At 41.8% G+C, this 23,943-nt stretch overlaps 1 protein-coding gene and 1 long non-coding RNA gene across 2 annotated transcripts; one reads left to right on the top strand and one right to left on the bottom strand.

Moving 5' to 3' along the window:
- Positions 1-11,089: 11,089 nt before the first annotated feature.
- Positions 11,090-13,344, top strand: LOC112936564 (uncharacterized). Its single transcript, XR_003238851.2, has 2 exons — positions 11,090-12,153; positions 13,065-13,344. It is a non-coding gene; the product is annotated as an uncharacterized lncRNA (long non-coding RNA).
- Positions 13,345-17,311: 3,967 nt separating this feature from the next.
- On the bottom strand, positions 17,312-23,270 carry LOC4348167 (geraniol 8-hydroxylase). The gene is made up of 2 exons (XM_015757882.3): positions 22,328-23,270; positions 17,312-18,341 (listed from the first exon to the last, which is right to left on the bottom strand). The coding sequence occupies exons 1-2, from the start codon at positions 23,228-23,230 to the stop codon at positions 17,739-17,741; spliced, it is 1,506 nt and encodes a 501-aa protein (XP_015613368.1). The 5' UTR covers positions 23,231-23,270; the 3' UTR covers positions 17,312-17,738.
- Positions 23,271-23,943: the final 673 nt, after the last annotated feature.

The following is a 23,943-nucleotide window of genomic DNA, read 5'->3' as shown; positions in this document are numbered from 1 at the left end:
GTAGAAGCATCAGAACCATAACACATAAGAGCATAATAAGCAGGAGAAACAATATTCAAACTAATGCATGTGCTTAAAGGTTCAAGCACTCCCTTCCTTTACATGATGGTCGTGTAAGCCGGTCGTTACATGGTCGTTGCTCTTACATGACCAGATCTTACATGACCATATTCAGGTGTAGCCTTAACTCGACCACTATAAATAAAGGTAGTGGGAGTATCGCTACACCTCTGGTCGAGAACCAGGTGTAGCCTTAATTAACTCGACCACGAGAAGTAAAGCTAGCGGGAGTATCGCTACACCGCTTGGTCGAAACCAGGTGTAGCCTTAACTCGACCACGAGAAGTAAAGCTAGTGGGAGTATCGCTAAACCGCTGGTCGAAAACCAGGTGTAGCCTTAACTCGACCACAAGAAGTAGAGGTGCGAGAGATCGCTACAGCCTATTGGTCCGAGAACTAGGAGTAAGCCTCATCTCTCGACCGATTGACGTCGAGGTACGAGAGATCGCTACGGCCTACTGGTCCGAGAACCAGGAGTAGCCTATTTAACTGTTGTCGACTTGGCGGTCTGAAGTGCTGACTCGTAGTCGACAACAGGGTAGCCTTCCTCCTCGAATCCACATCCGGCGAGATCAAAGACAGCGCTATGTCTCTCCTGACAGTATCCGTAGACACTGTAGGGGATTAGCCATGCTTATCTCTGAAGTCGATATTCGGCGTCTAATCTTGGCGTATGTTAGCTTGAATGTTGATCTTGTGTCTTGATCTATTGTTCCGTGTCCCCTCTCCTCCTAGGGGGCCTTATATTTATACCCATAGGTGTCCCCTTGTCAGAATAGAACTAGAAAAACCAATATGGATACAATCTGAGTAGTCCTTGTCGTTTTCATGTAGAACTCTATTTATCTTTCCTTATGCGGAACTCCTCCTATATCCGAAGGTTGTTTCCGTATAAGACATGGTATGTGGTGGGTCCTGCCGAGATTTAGTCAACTACTATTAGGTATGTGTTATCCATAACCCTGACAAATTCCCCCTTTATTTACATTGACAATTCACCATAAGTCACTTATAAGATATTTTCACAAATACCTATACTCCATTATAAAGCACCATTACAAAGCTATTTAAAGTGTCTTTATCTCTACTATAATAAAAAGAAGATATTTTTCCGGTATTTTGGTACGTCATCCGTGTATGAGTCGGTTTTTAAGTTTGTTTGCTTTTGGGAATAAATATCCGTATTTGAGTCTGTTTTTTAAGACCATTCACTTTTGGTAATACAAAAGGAATCATATAAGAAATTTGTTTAAAAAAACTCGTATGCTAACTTGAGACGATCGGACTCCTAACTGCAGCTCATGATTTTCTAAAAATATATATATATACATACGATCTCCCACGGTGAATTTCATCTTAACTAAACCATATAACAATAATAAGATTAAAATAAACTTCACCCGTTGCAACGCACAAGCGTTTTTTCTATAGAAATAAAAAAAAGGCCTTACAAAGACATTTTGTTCATTTGTTGTACTGTGGTCCTTGCTGTCCCTGCGGCAGATGCACATCCTCTGCAATACTGCTGATGCAGTAGCAGACACTGATGTGTGGGCTCCGCTACTGCATCAGCAGTCCTGCAAACAATCCCTACTGCCCTGCGGCACCCCTTGGACTTTGCCGTGAGTACGTACGTATTCACTTGATCTAGTAGGTTTTGAAGTTCCTACGTTGCCTAAATTTACAGATAGGGTTGATCAATCGTGCTGTATGGTCCAAAGGCTCTCATCTAGTTTACTTGTCATAAATATCTATTAAAGTTTATCCTAATAATTGTAGTTAATGATATTTATCTCTTCTCTCAATAAACCGTATCATATCATTTTTTCTAACCCTTAGATGATTAATCTATACTCCAAAATATCTTCCTCCTTTTTTCCCAATAAAATTATCTTACATTAGATTAGAGTTATCTTTAGATGATTAACCTATTTTATCTTCAATCTTTTCCTTCTGTCATTAAGATACATTACCTTAGTTTTACTTTTGAATAATCAAACTACATATAATTTAAATTGTTATAAACCTTGTCATCTTAATTGTTTATAACTTTTTTCATGGTCGATTAAATATGAAAATTATATAAAGTATATAAAGTTATGTCATCTAGCTATTTTTCATGTTATTTTATAGGGTTAATTGGATACATGCCATTAGAAATTTACCGGTTTTTAAATATACCACTAGTATTTATGTATTTGGAAATATGCCATTATAATTTCACACATATTCAAAAATATCACTACTTACCTCTTATATGCATTTCCATAGAAAATTGGACCAAACTGCCATTTTTCCCCGCTTCTTCCTTCTTCCCCTTTCTCCTTCCTCCTCTTTTCGTTCTCAGCGGCGGCGAGTGGTGGCAACAGCAGCAGCAGCAACGCGGTTGCGAGCGGCAGCGCGGCGGCGGCAGCAGCAGCCGCAGCGACGCGGCTGCGAGCGGGGGCGGCAGCAGTAAGGTTGTAGGCAAAGCAACACGAGATTTTACCTCCTGCTGTTCAAAACCATGTATAACTCGATCGATCCTGTCAACTGTGTGTTGTAACTTGATGGAAACTCGTTCATCCAGCTAGCTTAGTTCCTTCACCTGGAAATGGAACCAGTTCTGCGGAAAATGAAAATTAACCAAGTTCAGAAAAAAGAATCGCGATTGCTGTTCTGCAGCTAGCATATGCGCACTAGAGTTTGTATGTAGGGCAGCAGTGGCGGCGCGGCTGCGAGCGGCGGCAACAGCAACAGCGACGCGGCTGCGAGCGGCGGCGCGGCAGCAGCAGCAGCGGTGGCGGCAACAGATTGCAGAGAGAGGGAGAGAGATAGAAGATGGGAAGAGAGAGGTAGAAGATTACAAATAAATATCAGTGGCATCGTTACAAATACGCAAATAGTATTGATATTTTTCAAAACCAATAAATTTTTAATGCATGGAACTAATTAACCATATTTTATACTACTATTATATAGAACTTTCCGTAGTAACATGTGGGATTTCATCTAGCTCCCATATACATGTCAAACAATGAAGCATGTGTAAACTAGATCATCATGAGAAGCAAGTAAACAGAACACATGTTTGCACACATATAGTAATGGCATGTATACATGAAACGACAAATTTTGGCTAGGATTAGCACGTAGCTGGTACAAGATTTTGCATACGGCCGGTTGGTTAACTGAATTTTTTTATTAGTTTTGCATGTCCTTGGCTATGCTAATCGGAGCATCCAACATGGAGCTAGATAATTATCAACTGAACTAATCCCCTTTTGCTTCTTTCACATACAAGGACATTAGTCTAGAATTCCACATGAGTGTTGGTGGCTGTTAAATGCTAATTTTATGCCGCCAATACCTGCATAATACAAAGATAATAAAACATCCAACATAGTGGTAGGGTTTAATTTTGACATATTCCACGAGTGTTGGTGTATATTTGGATGCAGATAATAAATCACCAAGTTGGGATGAAATCTAGACTTAATTGGAGGGAAAATCCATCCATATAAGAAGTGGGCTCACAACTTCATCGAAACATTACAAATTGAGCTCAACAAGTATAGAAGTGGATAAGGGAGAGAATTGTGGAGGCCCAGGGAAAAACTGGAGGCCAGATGTGCCAACCCAGGTTCGGCCAAACCCTGGCTGAGGCTTCATCCTGGCTTTCTACGTGGACGCTCCTAATCACTCCTCAATGACGTTTACAGGGTAGTTTGGACAATTCCAACCGCCATAACCGTAATACTCAGCTTATAAAAGGAGGAGGCCTCGCTCCACTCCAACACACACTCCAAGCTTGAGCCGAATTATAAGAGGCCCTATGGTATACTAGAATAGGGAGAGAATAAGAAGAAATCGGAGGAATTTCGGAGTTGTCGATAATCTCCTCTTACTTTTTGTACCTTTGTAATTACTCTGATTTCATAGAAATATTCTTCCGAGTAATTAAGATTTTGCTTTGTGAGAATTATCTCTTAGTTAGTTCCTTTTAGCATTCTAATCATTGTTCGCTATATTTAATATGCAGTGTTTATGTTTACTTTAGTGAGTTATAGACACTAGAGTAGAAATTAATTTCTTAAACATGGTGTTTAGGTAGTTATTTTCAGAGATTGCTGCGTATCCCACATATCATTAGAGGTTGGTATAGAGATAGTGACAGCCCACAAGAGCACCACAGTCCTCCCAGTCCGGGTACGGAGTAGAGCGCGTTCTGGTAGCAGTGAGCAAGTTAGCGCCTGAAGTTTTGCTATAGGATTAAACCAAGCTTTCTATAGACATTGTTTATCGCTAGGAAATCCTCTCTATCATTTGCCTATCTTTGCTTCGTGCCCTTGGATGAACCTAGAGAATAGCTGAGCACACACGTTCCTCATGGAAATTGATACCTTGGAATACTCCCGAGTGAAGTGTTATATCGGCATATCCGTGCGCTTGCAGATTTTATCTGTGACCGTAAGAAATACCAATAAGCATTTATAGTGCCGTTGCCGGGGAACAATTGCTATTCTCCTCCGTACCTTGTTCATCCTCATATCTTTGATTTTTCTTCTTCCTCTACCCCTGCTATCCGTTGAAATTTCCTAAAATACAACTCTCGACCCTGGAGCAACCTATCTTCAAATTGTTAGCTCCTACAGGAAAATTCTATGAACCACCTCCTTCATTGAAGCCAATTTTTATAACCGACTACGAAATTCGCCCCGAATTAATAAGTATGGTTAGGGAGAAATCCTTTTTTAGGTCTCGACCAAGAAAATCCCTACCATCACCTATGCATGTGTTTGGTTTAGGGACAAGGTGGGATGGGTTGGATCCATCCCTGTTTTTGGGAATGGGATGATCCCATTTTCTGTTTGGTTGAAGGGATGGAACGAATCCTATTTTTTGTTTGGTTTGAAGGATATGATGGGTTGGAATGATCCTATGCCTTGTTTGGATGGAGGGATGAAGGTGGGATGCCTGGAGTGTACACATTGTAAAATAACATTTAGACATGAAAATTACACTATTTGAAAATTAAATACCGTTAATATCGCTACATTTTTAGTCAGTATACATCAATTCTTGTATCAATCCATTCATAGAAAATAACACATGGCCATCATCTACTGTCAAGAAATTCACCTAAAAAAATAACACATTTTTGAACTAATTATACTGCTGTTGGTTCAATTGCTACTAACTAATTGACTTCATCCATACTTACTCATAATACTATGATAGCGATCAAGCGCTTCGGAGATGAGAATTGACAAATATCAGTCTCTCTGATCAATACCAATTATTGGATAGAGAAATTTACAGAAGGATAGCAGAGTAGCGACCGGCAAGAGAAGAGGCATCACCAGCTCCCTGCTCATGCGCTCCCACCGCCGCCTTGCCCCTGTTTGCACCGTCAGCTCGCCCTTGCTCATGCGCTCCCGCCACCGTTTCATCCCTGCTCGCGCCGCCGGCTCGCCCCTGCTCCCGTCGCCGCCTCGCGCGCTGGCCGCCGATTCGCCCCTGCTCCCGCCGCTAACCCTAGAACGTAGTCGTGAGGAGGAGCTGAAAAGAGCGAAGGGAAAAAAAAAGGGATGCGGTGAAACCCGGGATGGGCCATGAGGGTTACCGCGCCTCACACGCATGTGGAGGTGGGATGAATCTGTCCGCCAGTTTTTGGCGGATGAGTTGGTCCCGAATATTGAAGGAATATTCTTTTTTGGAACCATCCTATCCCATCTAGTCTCTCAACCAAACACATGTAAAAATGGGATGATCCCATCCCATCCCGGGATATCCCTTCAACCAAACACATGCTATAGGAATTTGAGCAGTTGTGTTCATACTTTAATATTCGAGGCATTAAAGAAGAAACTGTACGGTGGAAATTGTTTCCGTTCTCTCTTCAAGAGAGCGCAATACAACAGTACACATCTACCATCAAGTGCGCAAATGGTGACTGGGAAAAGTTGCGAGAAATCATCATCTTCCAGCAGATGAATAAAGAATCCATCGGTGCAGCCTAGTCCAGATTTAATAATTTAGTATGATCTGGTCCAACCTTGTTCATACCTGAATATGTGCTATTACAACATTTTCATGCAGGTTTAGACAAGGAGTATGCATTATACCTTGACACCATTGTCGGAGGATCATTCCTGCATAAAACTCCTTCGGAAGGACAAATAATTCTAGATCGAATTATGGAAAATACTTCCTTCATAGAGCAATATAATGAATCCCTCCCTAAGGCATCGATGCGTAAAATTAAGGAACCTTCGATAGCTGAATCTGAGACTGAACCGCCTACATCAATAGATTCGGCTAAGGAGTCCTCCTCCAAACCATCACCAGCAAAGAGCAAAGAAATTCAAACTCTGGAATGTGCTATAATGTTCAGGAATGATCTTGATGAAGATTTTGGAAACACCCAGAATTATTTCAGTAAAAAGAAACCTCCTATGGCCTTGCCACCTCCTGATCTAATCGAAGATGAATATCTTAAAGAAATAGTCTGGGAGCTGACCACAGTCATGAGCAACGAATGGTTAAAAGAGGCAGAGCTTTCTTCCGAAGTAATTCGGAATAATTCCACTCCTCGAACCATCCCTTGCAACTTAGAAGGGAATACTGTTGGTATTCTATATAGTCCAACAGTCGGAGTCAACCTTGTCTCAGAATCATTCACATTTGCTTATTTGAGTGACAAGGCCATTACTCCGATGAACAAATTCTTCAAACACCCGAATAGGAAGTTAATTGAAGGATTTGGGATTGTTCAAGATGTATCTGTCCAATACAACGATAAAGAGGCCATCTTGGATTTTCATGTCTTTGAAATCCAAGACTTTGACGTCCTAATTGGGCATCTGATCAAGAAACTTCTCATCAACTGCCCTCGATTAGGTAGCCTAAAATTCTCTTTAGTAGGGAACAAATTCTCTATTTCATTTTCACAATCAAGATTTGCCTTGACTGATTCCCTGCCTGAAGACGAATATGCAAAGGAAGTAACAACTATTATTCCTTTTGAGTCTCCCGAATCACTTCTTGAAAATAATGTCTCAGATTTCATTGAGGAAGAAGAAGATTCCGGTGAAACTTTTGAGCTACATGCCCGTATGGAACCTATGTTTATCGTAGAATGTCATTTGGGCTGTGTAACGCTCCTGCCTCTTTCCAGAGTTGTATGGTGTCTATCTTTTCGGACATGATCGAATACATTATGGAGGTTTTCATGGATGACTTCTCTGTCTATGGAAAAACTTTCGGTCATTGTCTCCAAAATTTAGACAAAGTCTTGCAACGATGCGAATAGAAAGACCTAGTGCTTAACCGGGAAAATTGCCATTTCATGGTCCATGAAGAGATTGTCCTTAGACATCGTGTGCCTGAGAGAGGTATAGAGGTGGATCAAGCTAAGATAGAGGTGATAGATCAACTTCCACCTCCGGTGAGTATCAAGGGAATCCGTAGCTTCCTCGGTCATGCTGGTTTCTATAGAAGGTTCATTAAGGACTTTTCTACAATTGGCAGACCTCTGACCAACCTGTTAGTTAAGGATGTGCCCTTTGAGTTTAACGACGAGTGCCTTAATTCCTTTGAAATCCTCAAAAAGGCACCCGTTTCTGCCCCAATCATCCAACCTCCTGATGGGACACTCCCATTCGAGATTATGTGTGATGCCCGTGATTTTCCTGTTGGTGCGGTTTTAGGCCAAACCAAAGAGAAGAAACATAATGCAATCTGTTATGCTAACAAAATCTTGACAGGAGCTTATGGCTGTTATTTTTGCTATAGATATGTTTAGGTCTTGCTAGGTGTTAAGGTAATTCTCTATACTGATCATGCTACCTTAAAATATTTGCTCACCAAGACAGATGCTAAACCCCGTCTTTTAAGATGGATCCTTCTGCTCCAGGAATTTGACTTAGAAATAACGACAAAAAGGGAGTAGAAAATTCCGTAGCAGATCATTTGTCGAGGTTGCAAATCACTAATGTGCAGGAACCACTAATAAATGATTTCGTACTAGATGACAAGCTGATGATTGTGAACAACTCCAACCCGTGTTACGCGAATATTGTGAACTACATGGTATCAAGATATGTACCACTGAGAGAGAACAGAAGGAAATTAAAGTATGAAAGTCGTCACCACATATGGGACGAGCCATATTTATATAGAGTCTGCTTAGATGGACTACTAAGGAGGTATGTGCCAACCGAGGAAGGACTTAATATCGTAGAGAGATGACGATCAGCACCTTATAGTGGGCACTACGGTGCATTCCACACACAAGCCAAGATTTGGCAGAGCGGATTCTTTTTGCCACCAATGTATGAGGCCTCTAAAGAGTTTGTTAGATGCTTCCAGAGTTGCCAAAGGCAAGGAGGCATCACTTTAGATTTGCAAAATCACTTCTCGCCCTCTCCTCCTCCTCCTCCCTTTTCCTCTCGTTCTCCTCCATAGTTCTCAACAGAAGATCTTGCTTCCATTCATGCGCCATGGTTTTTATGGGTGTTTTAAGTTGTGACGTAGGAGACAGAATCGACCACTCCCTCTCCAAACTCACTTAACCAGAAGAAGACAAGTTGCCTTTTCGTGGAATATTGATCCAAAGAACAATTTCCAATCCTTCTCTGGAATTTTACAACCAAGCCAGGAGAATTTTTGGGGCGGAAGGCTCTTATACCAGATTGTCAGCTACTCGCTAGTCAAATTGGAGAAAAGAGGAAGAACAGGACAATTACACACACACAAACACACACACACACATGATTTAGGCAACTATTTAGTACATATATTGCTCCAATCCATTAGGTTTGAGCTGCCGCCGCCATCGCCACCGAGTTGCCAAGCCCAAGTTCTTCGAGCAGAGTACTCTGTTCTTGTATTACAAATCTCACCAACTCTCCTTCTCTCTCACGCAAGTTCAAGCTAATGCAAGACTGTATTGGATCTATTACAAGGCCCATTTCGGCCCACAATACTTGATGTTCGTCGCGGTAGCGCCAGTGCCATCTCTGAGTCTTCCTGTACATCATCCGGCAGGTTATGCTCTTCAGTCTCCAGCCCTTCTTCTTCAGTAGTTCTTTGGCACTCCTTGATCACCAGCCGCCCTGACAAAATGTTGCTGTCGATGTTCAAGTTTATTGCCATATCACAACGTAATTTATTGTCTTCGGAGTTGCATAATAAGATTGGTAGGTGTAAATTAAAGATGAGAGGATCAATCTGACAAGCATTGGAACACATACATCAAATACATTTTTTTACTTATAGTGTCATATAACTGATTCTCAAGCCTCAATGTACAGTGCTATATGTGAGATGATCGAAGATGTCAGAGTGTTCACTAGTACAAAACTACATATCTGTGACAGCCTATCCCGTGTTTGGTCTTTCGCACTGTCACAACGTCGTCATCTTTAATAGGCTGAAATAAATACCGACACAGATATACCCGTACAGACATATTCCATGAGCATCTATTGCGAGCCCGTCACCGATGAGACCTATTGATGACGGGCTTATGTTTCGGCTCATGGAATAGGTCCGTCACTGATAGGTCTCATCTGTGATGGGCCCTAACTTAGGCCCGATGAAGATGGTTGTTTAGCCCCGTCACCAATGTGTGTCATTGGTGACAGGCTCAGTTTTAGGTCCGATAGAGATCACTATAAAACTCGTCACAAATGTTCATTGTCATTGTCATGTTTACGATAGCAGAGATATGCGCATTGTCATTTTTTCAAACATAGTTATATGCATGCTAATGTACTTATGAATACATGGAAAATCCAAACAAGCCAAATAAATTCCATTGCAGATGAGTACCGGAGCACTGTCCATTAAATTTATTCTAAGTTTACAAATTTGGGTCTGTTAGATGTAATCAGCTTATATAGTTAATTGAACCATTTTATTTAATTTGTTATAAATTCTAATAGATTTATAGGTGGGCTGCTTCAAGCAAAAGCTTAAAGTTGATAAGGAAACACAGCTAATACAACTAATTCAATTAATTATAACTTAACAATCCCCTCATATACATGTTTGAGGTTTCCCTTAGGCCTTGTTTGGTTGGGCCATTCCCGGCCGGGATCGGGGCCCAATCCCCGTGGATCACCCTGGCGAGGAAACAATCTCGGCCCATCCGAAATTGTGTGTTCGGTTAAGCCCAGTATGGGTTTTACCCTGGCCTATCCCGGCCTTTCCCCCTCACCTAGGCCCGGGAAAAAATCAGCTTCTCGTGTGGCGTGGAAAAATTCCTCACGACGGGAGCCGGGAGGCGACGTGCAACACGCGCAGTGGCAGCACGACGCGGAGGCAATTCGAGGTGGCACAACGGCGGGAGCGGCGCGACGCGAGGCGACGGTGACGGCACGGCGCTCTCCTCCGGCCACCATCTTCTCTCTAGTGAGCACGCAGCCTTTTCCCTTCTCTCCTCCTCTTCCAAAGCTAGGGTTAGGGTTTTCTTCTTTTCTCCCTTTCCCTTCGTCGCCGCAATTCGTCATCGTCCTCCTCATATCCTGCTCGATCTGGTGAGTGCTTGATTTGGGTGAGGATTAGTGAGTTCTTGATCAGATGGGGAATGAGCTTTTTTTCTTGGTTGGGTGGGGATGAGTTATTGATTCGCCGCTGCCGTCACACGTCCTAAACCATCTCATTAGTTCTTGATTTGGGTGTGGTGTGTTCTTGATTGCTGCATTTCCCGCTCTACTAGAAAAATGATTTTTAGCGATGTTAGCCTTTTATTTTTCCAGGCGGGTATGACTCTCGAAGCCAAATATCTGCCTATAAAAATATAAACCAGGGTGGGTTTTCATCATCCACCTACGAAAATCAATTTTTGCAGGTGGACCACTTAAGTCGTCATTCGTCGGCGCTCGAAAAACAATTTTTACAAGTGGTCCGCCTACAAAAATTATATTTTTACAGGCGAAAAAATACGTGGTCCGCCTAGAAAAATCGTTCTATAAAATCTTCTTCCTTATCTACTCTTACAGCCCCCATCCTTATCTTCTCATCCACCCTCCCCCCACCACTCATTTCCCCCTCTCCTCTCTCCCTATCCTCTATCTCCCTCGCGCGCAGCAGAGGTGAACGGCCGACGACAGCTCCGACGAGCGGCGGCGGCAGGGCAGGACAGCAGCGGCGACGGCTCCGACGAGCGGCGGTGGCTCCGCTCCTCGCCTCCTCGAGCGCCGACGAATGACGACGACGCCTCCTTGAGCGGCAGCGGCTCCGACGAACGACGACGGCGCCGGCGGCTCCCCCCTCCTCGCCTCCTCGGGCGCCGGATCCGCCGCCGGCTCCCCTCCTCGCCTCCTCGGGCGCCGGACGCCGACGAACGACGACGACGCCTCCTTGAGTGGCGGCGGCTCCGACGAACGACGACGGCGGCGGCTCCCCCCTCCTCGCCTCCTCGGGCGCCGAATCCGCCGCCGGCTCTCCTCGCCGCTGGCCGGTCTCGGGGAGGGGAGGGGAGTGGAGGGGAGGGAAGGCGGCGACGAGGAGAGGAGACGCGACGATGACGGCGCCGACGACGACGACGACGATGGCGACGACGCGACGACGACGACGACGACGACGACGGCGACGACGCGAGTACGACGACGACTGCTGCGATGACGGCGCTGACGCGACGACGACGACGGCGCCACCTATGGAGGCCGGCGGATGGACGACAACGGCGTTTTTTTTAAGTTTACATGTTGATTGATGTTGATTGATGTTAGCTTGCAAGTTGATGATGTTGATTTATGATTTGAAACCTAGGATGGGTGGGGTGGGCTGGCGGGAAATTTTTTTGTTGCGCGGTGAATGTAGCGCCTGCAAAGAATGAACTGCTGCATGCGAAAATTATTTTTGCAGGCGGTGCTTTGGTCCATCTAAAAAAATTAAGGATTTTTACAGTCGTTTAGGTACCTGCGGAAGGTTTGTCCGCCTACGAAAACGTGTTTTGACCGCCTGGAAAAACATTTCTTCTAGTAGTGCGGTGAGTTCTTACTCGTGGTGAATAAGATCAGAGCTGCGAATGCGAAGGTTGTCCATGGCAGTACAGAATGTAATAACTCTCTGGAGGTGAAGATGGCAACTCGGACTTTAAACGTATGATTTCTCTGACATAAAAGATGCAACTAATAATTTCTCATGTGAAAGTTTGCTTGAAAAATGTGGTTTTGGATCTGTCTACAAAGTAAGTTCAGATTTCAAAATCACACTCTATTACCATTAGCTAGCAAGCAAGTGTTTAGTGTTGTCAAGGCTAAATTGTACTCCCACACGTTCTAATTTCTAGAGAGAGAAACTAGAAAAAGGTTGAGGTGGTCATCCTTTTCTACATTCATCATATATCTGTTATACACTTAGTCTGAAACTTTGTGCATTATAATGTTCACTGGTTTTATTTTTATGGGATTGAATGTACAACAAGAAATGGATTGTTGCATTAGTTCAGTTCAACATGTTTTCATAAGATTATACTACATGTCATCTCCAACATGTTTAAGAATGCTGAAAGTTGACAAGATATTAATTTTTGTGATGTGAATATAATAATTCCTCTGTCAATTTGTTTTTGTCTAAAGTGTTATTATGAATATTAATCATGCATGATGAAGATGATCATTTACAACTAGCTTATATGCTATTTTTAGAAGAAAAAAATCATTTTTTGTTTGTGTGGCATGGCAAAAGGCAATGCTTGCATAAGTTCCTCGAAGTACTGTAGATTAAAGTTAATGGTATTTGTGTATACCAATGTCACCATATGGATGCATGGGGGAATAGGAGCATGTTGCTTAATTTCTGGATCAATGTTCTGAACATGGTTAAACTTCAGAAAATTGCAAGTAAACTATATTAGATAATGCTTAATTTTTAGTTGTTATAATATACCTCTCTTTGGGGTTACCCACAAGTAGTTGTCAATTTATGGAATTTTAAATTACCATATACATATCCTCAATCAGCTCTACTATGGTCTTACATAATTTTTCGTAATTCTCCTATGATGACAGTTGGAGAAGATGCTGATGATGGTGTAAATTATGGAACTGGAAGGCTGTAAGGATCTTTTTGTTGCAGGGGCGCTGAAGGATCAATTATGCATCTGCACTTCACTTCTTTCACTATGCCTAAAATATTTATTAAGCATAGACTGTAGAAGCTAGGACTGTTTCGACTGAAAAGAAAAAGTGACATTTGATGTTCATTGGAGATTACAGTAATTACTCCGCTGAGTATATTTTGTTTGTACGATAAGATATTATCAAATTCCGTTGCTATGTTTGATGCTTCCTCCGTTTGATGCTCTGAAGTTGATGCATATAAACTGCCAAGCTAACTCAATAGCAGCGTTGAAGTAGGAAAGCACCAATCCTGCTATTGTTGATCTTGATCAAACCGAACACATGGATTTGAGAGGGGGATTAGTGGGTAGGGAGGGATTCATCCCCAACAGAGATTGAGTGACATGAGAGGGATTCACTCAATCCCTCCCTGGATTGATTCCCCTTGGGGATTAAATCCCTAGTAACCGAACAAGGCCTTATGGAGCGTTGTATCGATGTGGATTGTTATTTTCTATAGTTATATACTATATATATATACACACACACACACACACATATATATATATACATATACATATATATATATATATATATATATATATATATATATATATATATATATATAGAAAAACTATTCTACACCCAGGGTATAGAATAGGCCCCCCTCCCTCCAACCCACCTTCCCTCCCTGCAGGGGGCAAAACCCACTCCACACCTCAGTCAAAGCTCCCCCACCTCGGTCAAACCCGCCCTTCATTTTCTCCACCACCTCCACTCTTCTCAACTCTCGTCTCAGAACAACGTAGTAACGCGATGTTCATCGTGCAGTAACACCATGTCTTACGTGCAGTAACAATATTGAAATATAGTCATAATATAGTCATGACGGATCTACTTTTGATAAGCACTTTTTTCTAACATCATGGTCCAAACGGTTTTTAAAAGTAGTACATGATGTGAGAGATACTACCCTTTAAAGATTGGTTTTTTATAAATTTGACTCTCCACGAGGAGTAATTCTATATCATAAGTATTACTGCTGATCTGCTATGCGTTACTGCAATCACATAATATCGTTACTACAAGATGTAGTAACGATTGTAAGTTTCATAGTAACATAGTGTGTTACTGCGATTACTTGATAACGTTACTGCAAGAATATGTATAGTAAGAAAAAAAGGTGCAGTAACATGGAGAGAGATGAATTGGCTCGGTTTACTCATGGGGCAAAGAGAGAACCTTCAAAGATTGGTCTTTTGAAATTTAACTCTCCACAAGTAGTAATACTATATCATAAGTGTTATTACTATCTATTGTACATTACTACAATCCCATCATAACGTTATTATGAAAGTGTGGTAAATATTATAAGTTTTGTAGTAAAAAATCGTCTTACTGCAATTCTTGAATAGTGCTACTGCATAAACTTGTGGTAACGTGTATCTACCATGCAGTAACACTTACACTTTTGTGCAGTAACAAAAATATGGTTAGCATGTAGACTTTTAACTCATATATTTTTGTTTCAATTCCTAGTTTACTATAATTTCACCACGATGTTACTATCAAAAGTGCAGTAACATCCTATATGTTTTGTAGTAATGTGATGTGTTACTATACTTATACGATAATGTTACTACTAAAACATAGTAACTTGTTATGAGTTTTGTAATAACATATATATTTCTCTTCTACTTAGCTTCCTACAACTATGGAACTTTGTGTGTCCTGTAGAGTTGTAATAGTTTATGTGCTTTTACAGTAATCGAGTGTGTTACTACTATTTCTTCTCGAAGATTGGTCTTTTGAAATTTATCTCTCCATAAGTAGTAATACTAAATCATTATTGTTACTACTTTTTATGGTGTGTTACTACTATTCCATCATGACGTTACTATATGTGTGCAGTAACAACTATAATTTTTACAGTAACATGTGTTACTGCAATTTCTTAATAGCGTTACTGCAATAACAGGTGGTAACAACCAAACACAGGTACAAGACCTACCACCCACTTTGAACTAGTAAAATGTAAGTGAAAGTGATATCTTTTGAATTCACATCTTTAAACAATAATATCTCTCACACCACATATTATATTTTTGAACCTTTTGCACCATAATGCTTTAAAAAAAGAGCTCTACAAAACTAGATCCGTCAAGACTATATTTTAACTATATTTTATTAGTGTTACTGCAAGTAAGCTACAGCGTTACTGCATGGTGGTCGTCATGTTACTGCACAGTTCGCACGAGACGAGGACAACAAATAGGTAGACGTGGGAGGAAGTTAGCACACTGGTTTGACCGACATGGCAGCGATTTGACCGTCCTTTGACCATGCTTTGACTGGGATGGGAGGTGGGTTATGAGCCCAATAAAAGGATGCGGAGGTGGGTTGGGCTCTTGAGGGGGAGGGCGGTATTATTCTATACCCCGGGTGTAGAATATATATATATATGTATATATATATATATGTATGTATGTATGTATGTATGTATGTGTATATATATATATATATATATATATATATATATATATATATATATATATATATACACACACACACACACACACACACACATACACATATATATAAACATATATATATATATATACATATATATACATAGCAAATCTATTCTACACCCCTCTCATAGAATAACTTTTCTACACCCCCCTCCCATGGGCCAATCCCACCTCCCCCACCCTGCTTAGGGCCCAAATCCCCCCTCCTACCTCAGTCAAAGGCTAGTCAAAGCCCCCTCCCGTCGGTCAAACCCGCCCATTGACTCCCTCCCCCGCCCACCACTTTGTTGTTCACGTCTCGCAGGAATTCCGCAGTAACATAACAGTTATCGTGCAATAACATGACAAACTTTCTCGTAGTAACAACATCGAAAAATAGTCATGATGGATCTAGTTTTGTTAAGCACTTTTTTACGAACATCATGGTGCAGACGGATTAGAAACATACTATATAATGTGAGAGATATTGCTCTCTAAAGATTGAGATTTACTTTTTTTTAAGTTCTCTTCTCTTTAGAAAACCGTAGTAACGCGACGATCAATGTGTAGTAACACGACTACTTTCCACAGTAACAACATAATAAAAGCATTTTTGTCTTAATCATCGTGTAGTAACAGGACTATTGTCTCGCTGTAATATCGTTTTAAAGCATTATGGTGAAGACGGTTCTAAAAAATAATATGCGATATGAGAGATATTATTGTTTAAATATTATAATTCTAAAAGTTTACTTGTACTAATCTTTCTACTATGTATCTTTGTATGGACAAAGAGAAGTACTTTTAGCACTTGTGTTAAGTTGTGACTATGCACATGCACTTTCTTAGCACTTTATATTTTGCACTAGATTGAGATTTTAAATTTTAGCTATGCACATGCAGTGGTACTGTAGTAGTACCGTTACTACCATATGTTCTCTGTTATTGCAATTTCATAATGATGTTACTGCAAAAAGTGCAGTAACGACCTATAAATTCTCGCAGTAACGACCTATAAATTTCGCAGTAACGTATCGTGTTACTGCACTTCTGCGATGATGTTACTACCGAATCATAGTAATAAGGTACAATTTCATAATGATGTTACTGCAAAAAGTGCAGTAACGACCTATAAATTCTCACAGTAACGACCTATAAATTTCGCAGTAACGTATCGTGTTACTGCACTTCTGCGATGATGTTACTACCGAATCATAGTAATAAGGTATGATTCCTTCTGTAAACATAACTGATGCGTTCTCACAAAATTTGAACAAACATACAAAATTAGCAAACAATGGTCTCTAATCACCTAGCGTCATAGGGTGGATTAGTTAGGAGAGTTTGTCACGAGTCATGAGATTATGGGTTCAAGTCTCAAATTCACTAAGAAGAAAAAGAAAACGAGATCGGGAGAGGGGGTGGAGAGATGGCACGCGGGGGTGGAGGCGGGGCTGCGCGCATGGGGGAGGACTGAGGAGGGGGTATATCGTGCGTGGGGAGGGGAGGGAACGAGGGAGGCGGGAGGGTGGGAGGGATGGGCTTAGTTGGGTTGGGCTAGGTGGGAGGGGGTGTAGAATAGAGCTTTCCTATGTATACATATATATAAACACACAAATTTACCTCTATATATATATATATAAACTATCAGGCGTCAGGCCTAGAACAAAAGTGACATCAGCCAAGAGGTTCAAACTTGAGACCTTTGTGTATGCATTGCCATATTTAATTATGCACACTAGCAAATTCAACCCAAATCTCGCGTTGGGGAATGGCATACAGTTCACTTCACTTCACGTATACTTTAACACCTAACATTTCTACAGTTTTCCCCAAATCTCAAGATAATGAGGAAGGACATACATATCACTTCACTTCATGTATACTTTGACATCTAACATTTCTACATTTTTCCCCACGAGGGTTTATTCTAATACAAATATATGCTGTGTAATTTTCTCAGGACTATTGATAAACATTGGGAAGTAGTAAATACCCACAAATTTCATTGATGATGTATTTTTATTTTCACATCAATAATACCGTGCATGATACAATGCTTGAGTTGACAAAGAGCAGTCCATTATTCTAACTCAAACAGTGGCTCGTTGACTTAAGTTGGTGTGGCCAAAGCACATAGCGGAATAGCTTTTACTAGAGTCAATCCAAACTTCTCTGTCATATCAATTCCATTTCTTTCCACCTCAACCGGTAGTCTCCATTTGAAATGAATTAATAGTGATGCAAGAACCACATGCACCATCCAAATAGCTAATGGCATTCCAGGGCAGATTCGACGGCCTGCACCAAATGGGATGAGCTCTAAATCTCCACCTCTGAAGTCAATTGTTCTATCAAGGAATCTCTCTGGCATGAACTTCTCAGGTTCTGTCCAAATGTTTTTATCTCTACCTATGGCCCACACATTTATCAATATTTTTGTACCATTAGGTATTGTATAACCCATTATTTGCATCGCCATCTTAGCTCGATGTGGTAACAGTGGAACCGGTGGATGTAATCTCAATGTCTCTTTTATGACAGCTTGCAAATATGGCAATTGACCAATTTCAGACTCTTCAATTCTTCTTCTTGATCCAACAACCTGGGCAAGCTCATCACAGGCTTTACCCATTGATAATGTGTTTTTAAGCAATTCCACCATTGCCCATTCTATTGTGCTAGAGCTTGTGTCACTCCCAGCAGCAAACAAGTCCTACATAATAGATATACTATGAAACGGTGGTGACAGTTAATAACAAAACATAATCCTTCAGATAATGAAAACTAATCCTGCTTCTACATCACAACATTTAAGATGTTTTAGGAATTGAAAAAGATAAATAAGGGTTGGTTATTTGTCAATCGCACCTTATTTATTTGTAAATTACGATCACTTCGAACTTCGTATATACACCCTCCTCCCCTGTCTCCAAACAGATCCAAACGATGTGCAGCCACACACACATATGTGCACCACCGTCACCCTTCCCGACCTGACCCTGAGTACCGCCACCCATCTACTCATTGGGCCCCACTAGTGTGCTCTCCCACTGGCTAGCCATCTTCATACTCCTACTTCTCAACTACCCACTTTCCGACCCATATCTCCTAACCTTTGTTTGAAGGGTTTTCATTGGATCAATCATCGTCACCCCCTCCTACACTCCGACAAGTATCCCCTCTTCTAATTCCAGTACACTATCCACCTACTCAACCACACGTGGTCGAGGTAGAACTATCAATGTCGTATCGCCCTGTTATTGCTGCCAGCTATCGCTAGGCTTCCTCCTCCCATTACCTTCGTCTAAATCCGACCGACCTCCACCCAACACTCCTATCAATCCCCCCCCAACACAAACACCCATATCCATAACGACTTAATTTGCCATATTTGCTAGAGTTGTCCGGTTGGCAAAAAATCACATTAGTCCTAGTTTCAATAGGAACCAGAACTAAAAAGATTTTTAAGTCCCGGTTAAAAAGCCAGTGAAACTTTTTGATCTTTACTCCCAGTCGGTGACACCTACCGAGACTAAATATCATTTTTATTCCCGGTCCAAAAACATGTCAGACCGCCATTCTCTTTAGCCTCGGTTGGTGTTACTAACCGGGAGTAAAAATCTATCTTTAGTCCTGGTTGTTTATACCAACCAGGACCAAAATTAAAAAAAAAATCACAAACAGCTGCCTCGAGCCGTGCGACTTGTCCTTATCTCCTCCTCCCCTTATTTTCTCAACCTCTCCCCCTCCTCTCCTCCCTCCTCCCCCTCCCCCCTCCTCTGACGACGGTGACAGCGGGCGGCGGCCTTCCCTCCACCAGATCCGATGGGAGGGGAGGCCAGGCAGTGACCGGCGGAAGCGACCGTGGCGGCACATGAGGCAGCAGCAGGCAGAGGCGACAGACGGGCGGCTAGCGGGCGGTGGCGTCCCCTCTGCCAGATCCAACGGGAGGGGAGGCCGGGTGGCAGCCCGGCGGAAGTGGCCGTGGCGGCACTCAAGGCCGCAGAAGGTGGAGGCGGTGGAAGCGGCCGCAGCAGCCGGGCGGCGGCCCGGTGGAACCAGCAGCGGTGGTGGCCCGGAGGCGGCGGGATGGGAGGCCAGGAGGCGGTGCACGGCCAGCCGGCCGACAACGGCTGTGGCTTTGTGGTTTTTTTTTAAGAATTTGTGAATGATTTGTAGATTTTGTTGTAGATATTTGTAGATTTAGGGATGATTTTGTGGATGATTTGGTGAATGATTTGTGGGGATTTGGGGGTGACGACATTGGTGCTCGAAATCAATAGATGCAAGCAGCACCAAATCATTCACAAAATTATCGACAAAATCATCTCTAAATCTAGTCTCGAATGGTAACACCAACCAGGACTTAAAAATTGGACATCTTTTTTAGTTCCGGATTAGGCGTCCCGATTGTAACCCGGGACAAAGGGTTGCAAAATAGGACTAAAGAGCGCTTCCCCAGCAGTGTCACTGTCCACACACTTCCCCAAGAAAGAAAAAACCACTGCCGTTGAGTTATTCTGGCTCCCTCCTTCATGCTCGAACTCTGTTCACTAGAGGATTGAATGCGAAAGCTAGGCACATATAACGGGGATTTGAGGAAATTTTTGTCAGCTAATAAGTAGAAAAATTATGGACAATATTGAGGTCAAACTATTACAAACTCTGACTATCAATAACATACAAAATATGGTATAATTAGAAGGTATTCGAATTACATGTATAGGTCCTAGGATGCCACGTGGCAAAATTTAATCTCACCGTCAATTTTTTATTTAAATTGATGGACCCGTTATTATATTAGATTAGATATATACTGTTGATTTTCACTTAAATGGTGGACCTGTAATTTTATACAATAAATCAGATCTCTCTATATATAATACCTTTCTCCTGTATATATGACGAAAGATAAAATAAAACACAGCGTGCTTAGTAGATCTGTATACAAATGCTATTAGGATGCCACGTGACAAAATTTAATCTCACCATCGATTTTCATTTAAATTGGTAGACCCGTTATTTTATAATGTTAGATTAGATATATGCTGTTGATTTTCACTTAAATGGTGGACCCATAATTTTATACAATAAATCAGATCTCTCTATATATATAATACCTTTCTCCTGTATGTACGACAAAAGCTAAAATAAAACATAGCGTGCTTAGTAGATCTGTATGCACCTCGATGGTCAAAGAACAAAAAAACATAAGTACGTATGTAAAATGAGAAAAAAGGTTACATATAACTATTATGAGGAAAAAAAAAGCACGTACCTACCATAAAAAAGGATAAAGCCAATAAGAAACATACTTAATAAAAAACATACGTACATTGGAACAAAATCAATGGTCTTTAAAATATAACTTTTTACCATATAAAATATATATTACTCCACAAATATGCAGAAATATAAATTAGATCGGTAATATAAATATCAAATATAAAATCAATTATCTCGAAACGGTTATCTTTTAAATTATATATCCAATTTGTGATCCTGTTGTATTCCTTTATTTAAATAAAATATTTGTGTCTAATAAAATTTGTATTCCGATTCTAAATGCATCACCACATCTCGGGCTAATATATGAAAATTAATGTAATTATAATTTTAAAATAATTTCATATTTGTCAAATATGACATGATAAATATACTACGTAATTGATAAATAGGTTTAGAAGTATAAATACATCATTTAAATTAGTAAAGGTTTATCATGTTGTTGCCAACAGTAGGTGTTAAAACAAATCAGGTGCTAAACTATAGGTATTTGTCAAAATATAAACAATAGTGCTCTGGAGATTATTGTGATGGTATGTCTCTCTTTGGCTAATTATTTAACTACCATCGGGTGATGGACCTTGCTTCTTTATGAATGAGAGTATTCTAGCTATACTATAAAAATTTGAGTAGCAATGATCAAAATCTTAAGCATACCGTGTCTACTCTGTACCACAAATCGATTCAAAACACAACTATGTCGATCACCTTTATCTTTTCTTTGTCCTTTCCTAGGGTCACCAAGCATAAACAACAGTGTTTGCTATGCTATCGTAAGTATAACAGGGGCGTATATACACTGAGTTAAGGCGGTGCCAGTATGACAATGCAATACTACATAAGGGTGTGATAGTAAATTAGACATTAAAATTGTGCTCTAGGTTGATCTCGAGAGAGCACGTGCACGGCTATCTTAATGAGAGACCCATCATTCAAGGCACTAGAGTAAGAAAGTCTCGATGACTATGACTATCTTCACCCAGCATTTATGTTTAACTTTAATGGTTTAATTTTAATGGTGTATCCTATTAATCGGTAGAAGTGGTGTTTTTAGAATATTTATATATGGATTTGGAAATAAACATATATAGTTTCATATATTACTCAACTTTTAAAATAGTGATAATAAGTTTGTGTGACTGTAGAAGAATCTATATGGAACTAGGACAAGATGTTTTTTTAAGTCTAACATGCATTCTTAAATATATTAAAGTCTATGGTCTATCTCACAGCGTATAAATGGTGAGATATGACTTATTTTAACATTATTTCATAAAACAGTAAATAAGATGTCTGCGCATCTGCGGGGCCTTTCTTCCTAGTTATAACAGAAAATCACACTCATATATATGCTTTGGAAACCATATCTTTATTGAAAATAACACGAATTATCAAACTGAAGAGAGTACTTACAATGAAGAGCGAGCGGAGCGTGTCACCGTCAAGCCCTGCTATGTCGTCGTCCCGCGCGCCGAGCCTCAGGAGCACCTCCAGGAAGTCGTCCTTCTCCTTCCCATTCTCTCCAGGGCCACCATGGCGGCTATGCAGCTTACGATGGTCCATCTCATCGTCGAACAGCCGGTGCAGCTGCGTGAACAGCCGTGCGCACCGCCGGCGCCAGCCCTGCAGGTCGACGGCGGCGATCGCCGGGTAGAAGTCGGACAGGTTGGGGCTCCCCGCTGCCTCCATGATGTCTGTGATCACCTGCTTGAACTCCCTGGACGCGCCACGGTCGTCGAGGCTGGTCAGGTCGCGCGAGAAGATGGTGCGCGAGAGGAGGTTCAGGCTCGTGGCGAACGCCACGCGGCCGACGTCCACCGCGGCGCCCTCGCGCGCCAGCCGCGCGACGTGGTCGACGAGCTCCGCCACCTTCTCCTGCCGGAGCTGCTGGAGCGCGTCGAGCTGGTGCGGCGAGAACAGCTCCGTCGCCATGATCCTGCGGAGCGCGCGCCACCGCGGGCCGGGGTTCAGCCAGATGACGGAGTTCTTGGTGTGGTCGCCGATGGAGTCCGGGATGGACCGGTCCGCGAAGACGGCGTCGTGCTTCTGCACGAACTCGCGGGCGACCTCCGGCGAGGAGACGACCACCGTGGTGACTGCACCCAGGCGGAGCGACATGAGAGGGCCGTACTTCTTGGCGAGGCCGGCGAGCGAGCGGTGTGGCTGGTCGCCGAGCAGGTGGAGGCTGCCGATGAACGGAAGTGGGCGGGGTCCAGGCGGGAGGCGGCGGCAGGAGTGTGCAAGGATGTCGACGAGGTAGAGGGAGATGAGAAACACGGGAAGCCATAGCAACCATCCAAGAATCCAAGTCGCCATTGCTACGGCTTTTAGTGAGTGTACGGTGTGAGCTGGAAACTGGCAGACTTCTAGCAGCTATAAAATGAAGGTGGTGGATGTGATACTGTGATGTTATTTGCAATAAAATAAGGCGGCGTTTTGCACGCCATATTGAAGAAAGTGAAATTGTGATTGGGATTGGATGTTTCCGGTGGTGGCATGTGTAATTAACCATCATGGACGTAATTTCGTTTTATATTCCGGGGTATCAAAATTTCTGACATGTCTGTTAATTTTCGGAATGATTTTTTTTACAGATTTGGTCAAATTTCTACTAGTGTAAAGTGAATCCTAAAATACAATTAGGATGAGCCACATCATCATATTAATATTAGCCGTTAGATTCATGAAGTGACAAAATAGATAAAATAAATCTCAGCCATTGGATAAAAGAGGGTATTCCGGAATTTTCCAGCACTTTCTCAATGTGGTAAAGAGATAAGAATAGTAGAGACTAAACACCAAAGAAATAAAAATAATTGAACCACATATACTAGCCAAGTATCACATCCCTGCACCGAACCAGGGAGCCTGGGCCTATGCCCGGTTGATTGAGTTAGCCAGGGGCGTCCAGGCCAAATCGGGTTCGTGTGCAAAATATTAAAATGGGGCCCTAGTAGCCTAGTAATTTTTTATAGTAAAATTAAAAAGGGGCGTGGTGATCAGCCTATCATCAGCGATGAGGTAGAAGC

Source organism: Oryza sativa, chromosome 10 (genome assembly GCF_034140825.1).
Source record: "Oryza sativa Japonica Group chromosome 10, ASM3414082v1".
NCBI lineage: Eukaryota > Viridiplantae > Streptophyta > Magnoliopsida > Poales > Poaceae > Oryza > Oryza sativa.
Note: the sequence above shows the minus strand (reverse complement) of the source record. Positions and strands in the feature narration are given on the sequence as shown.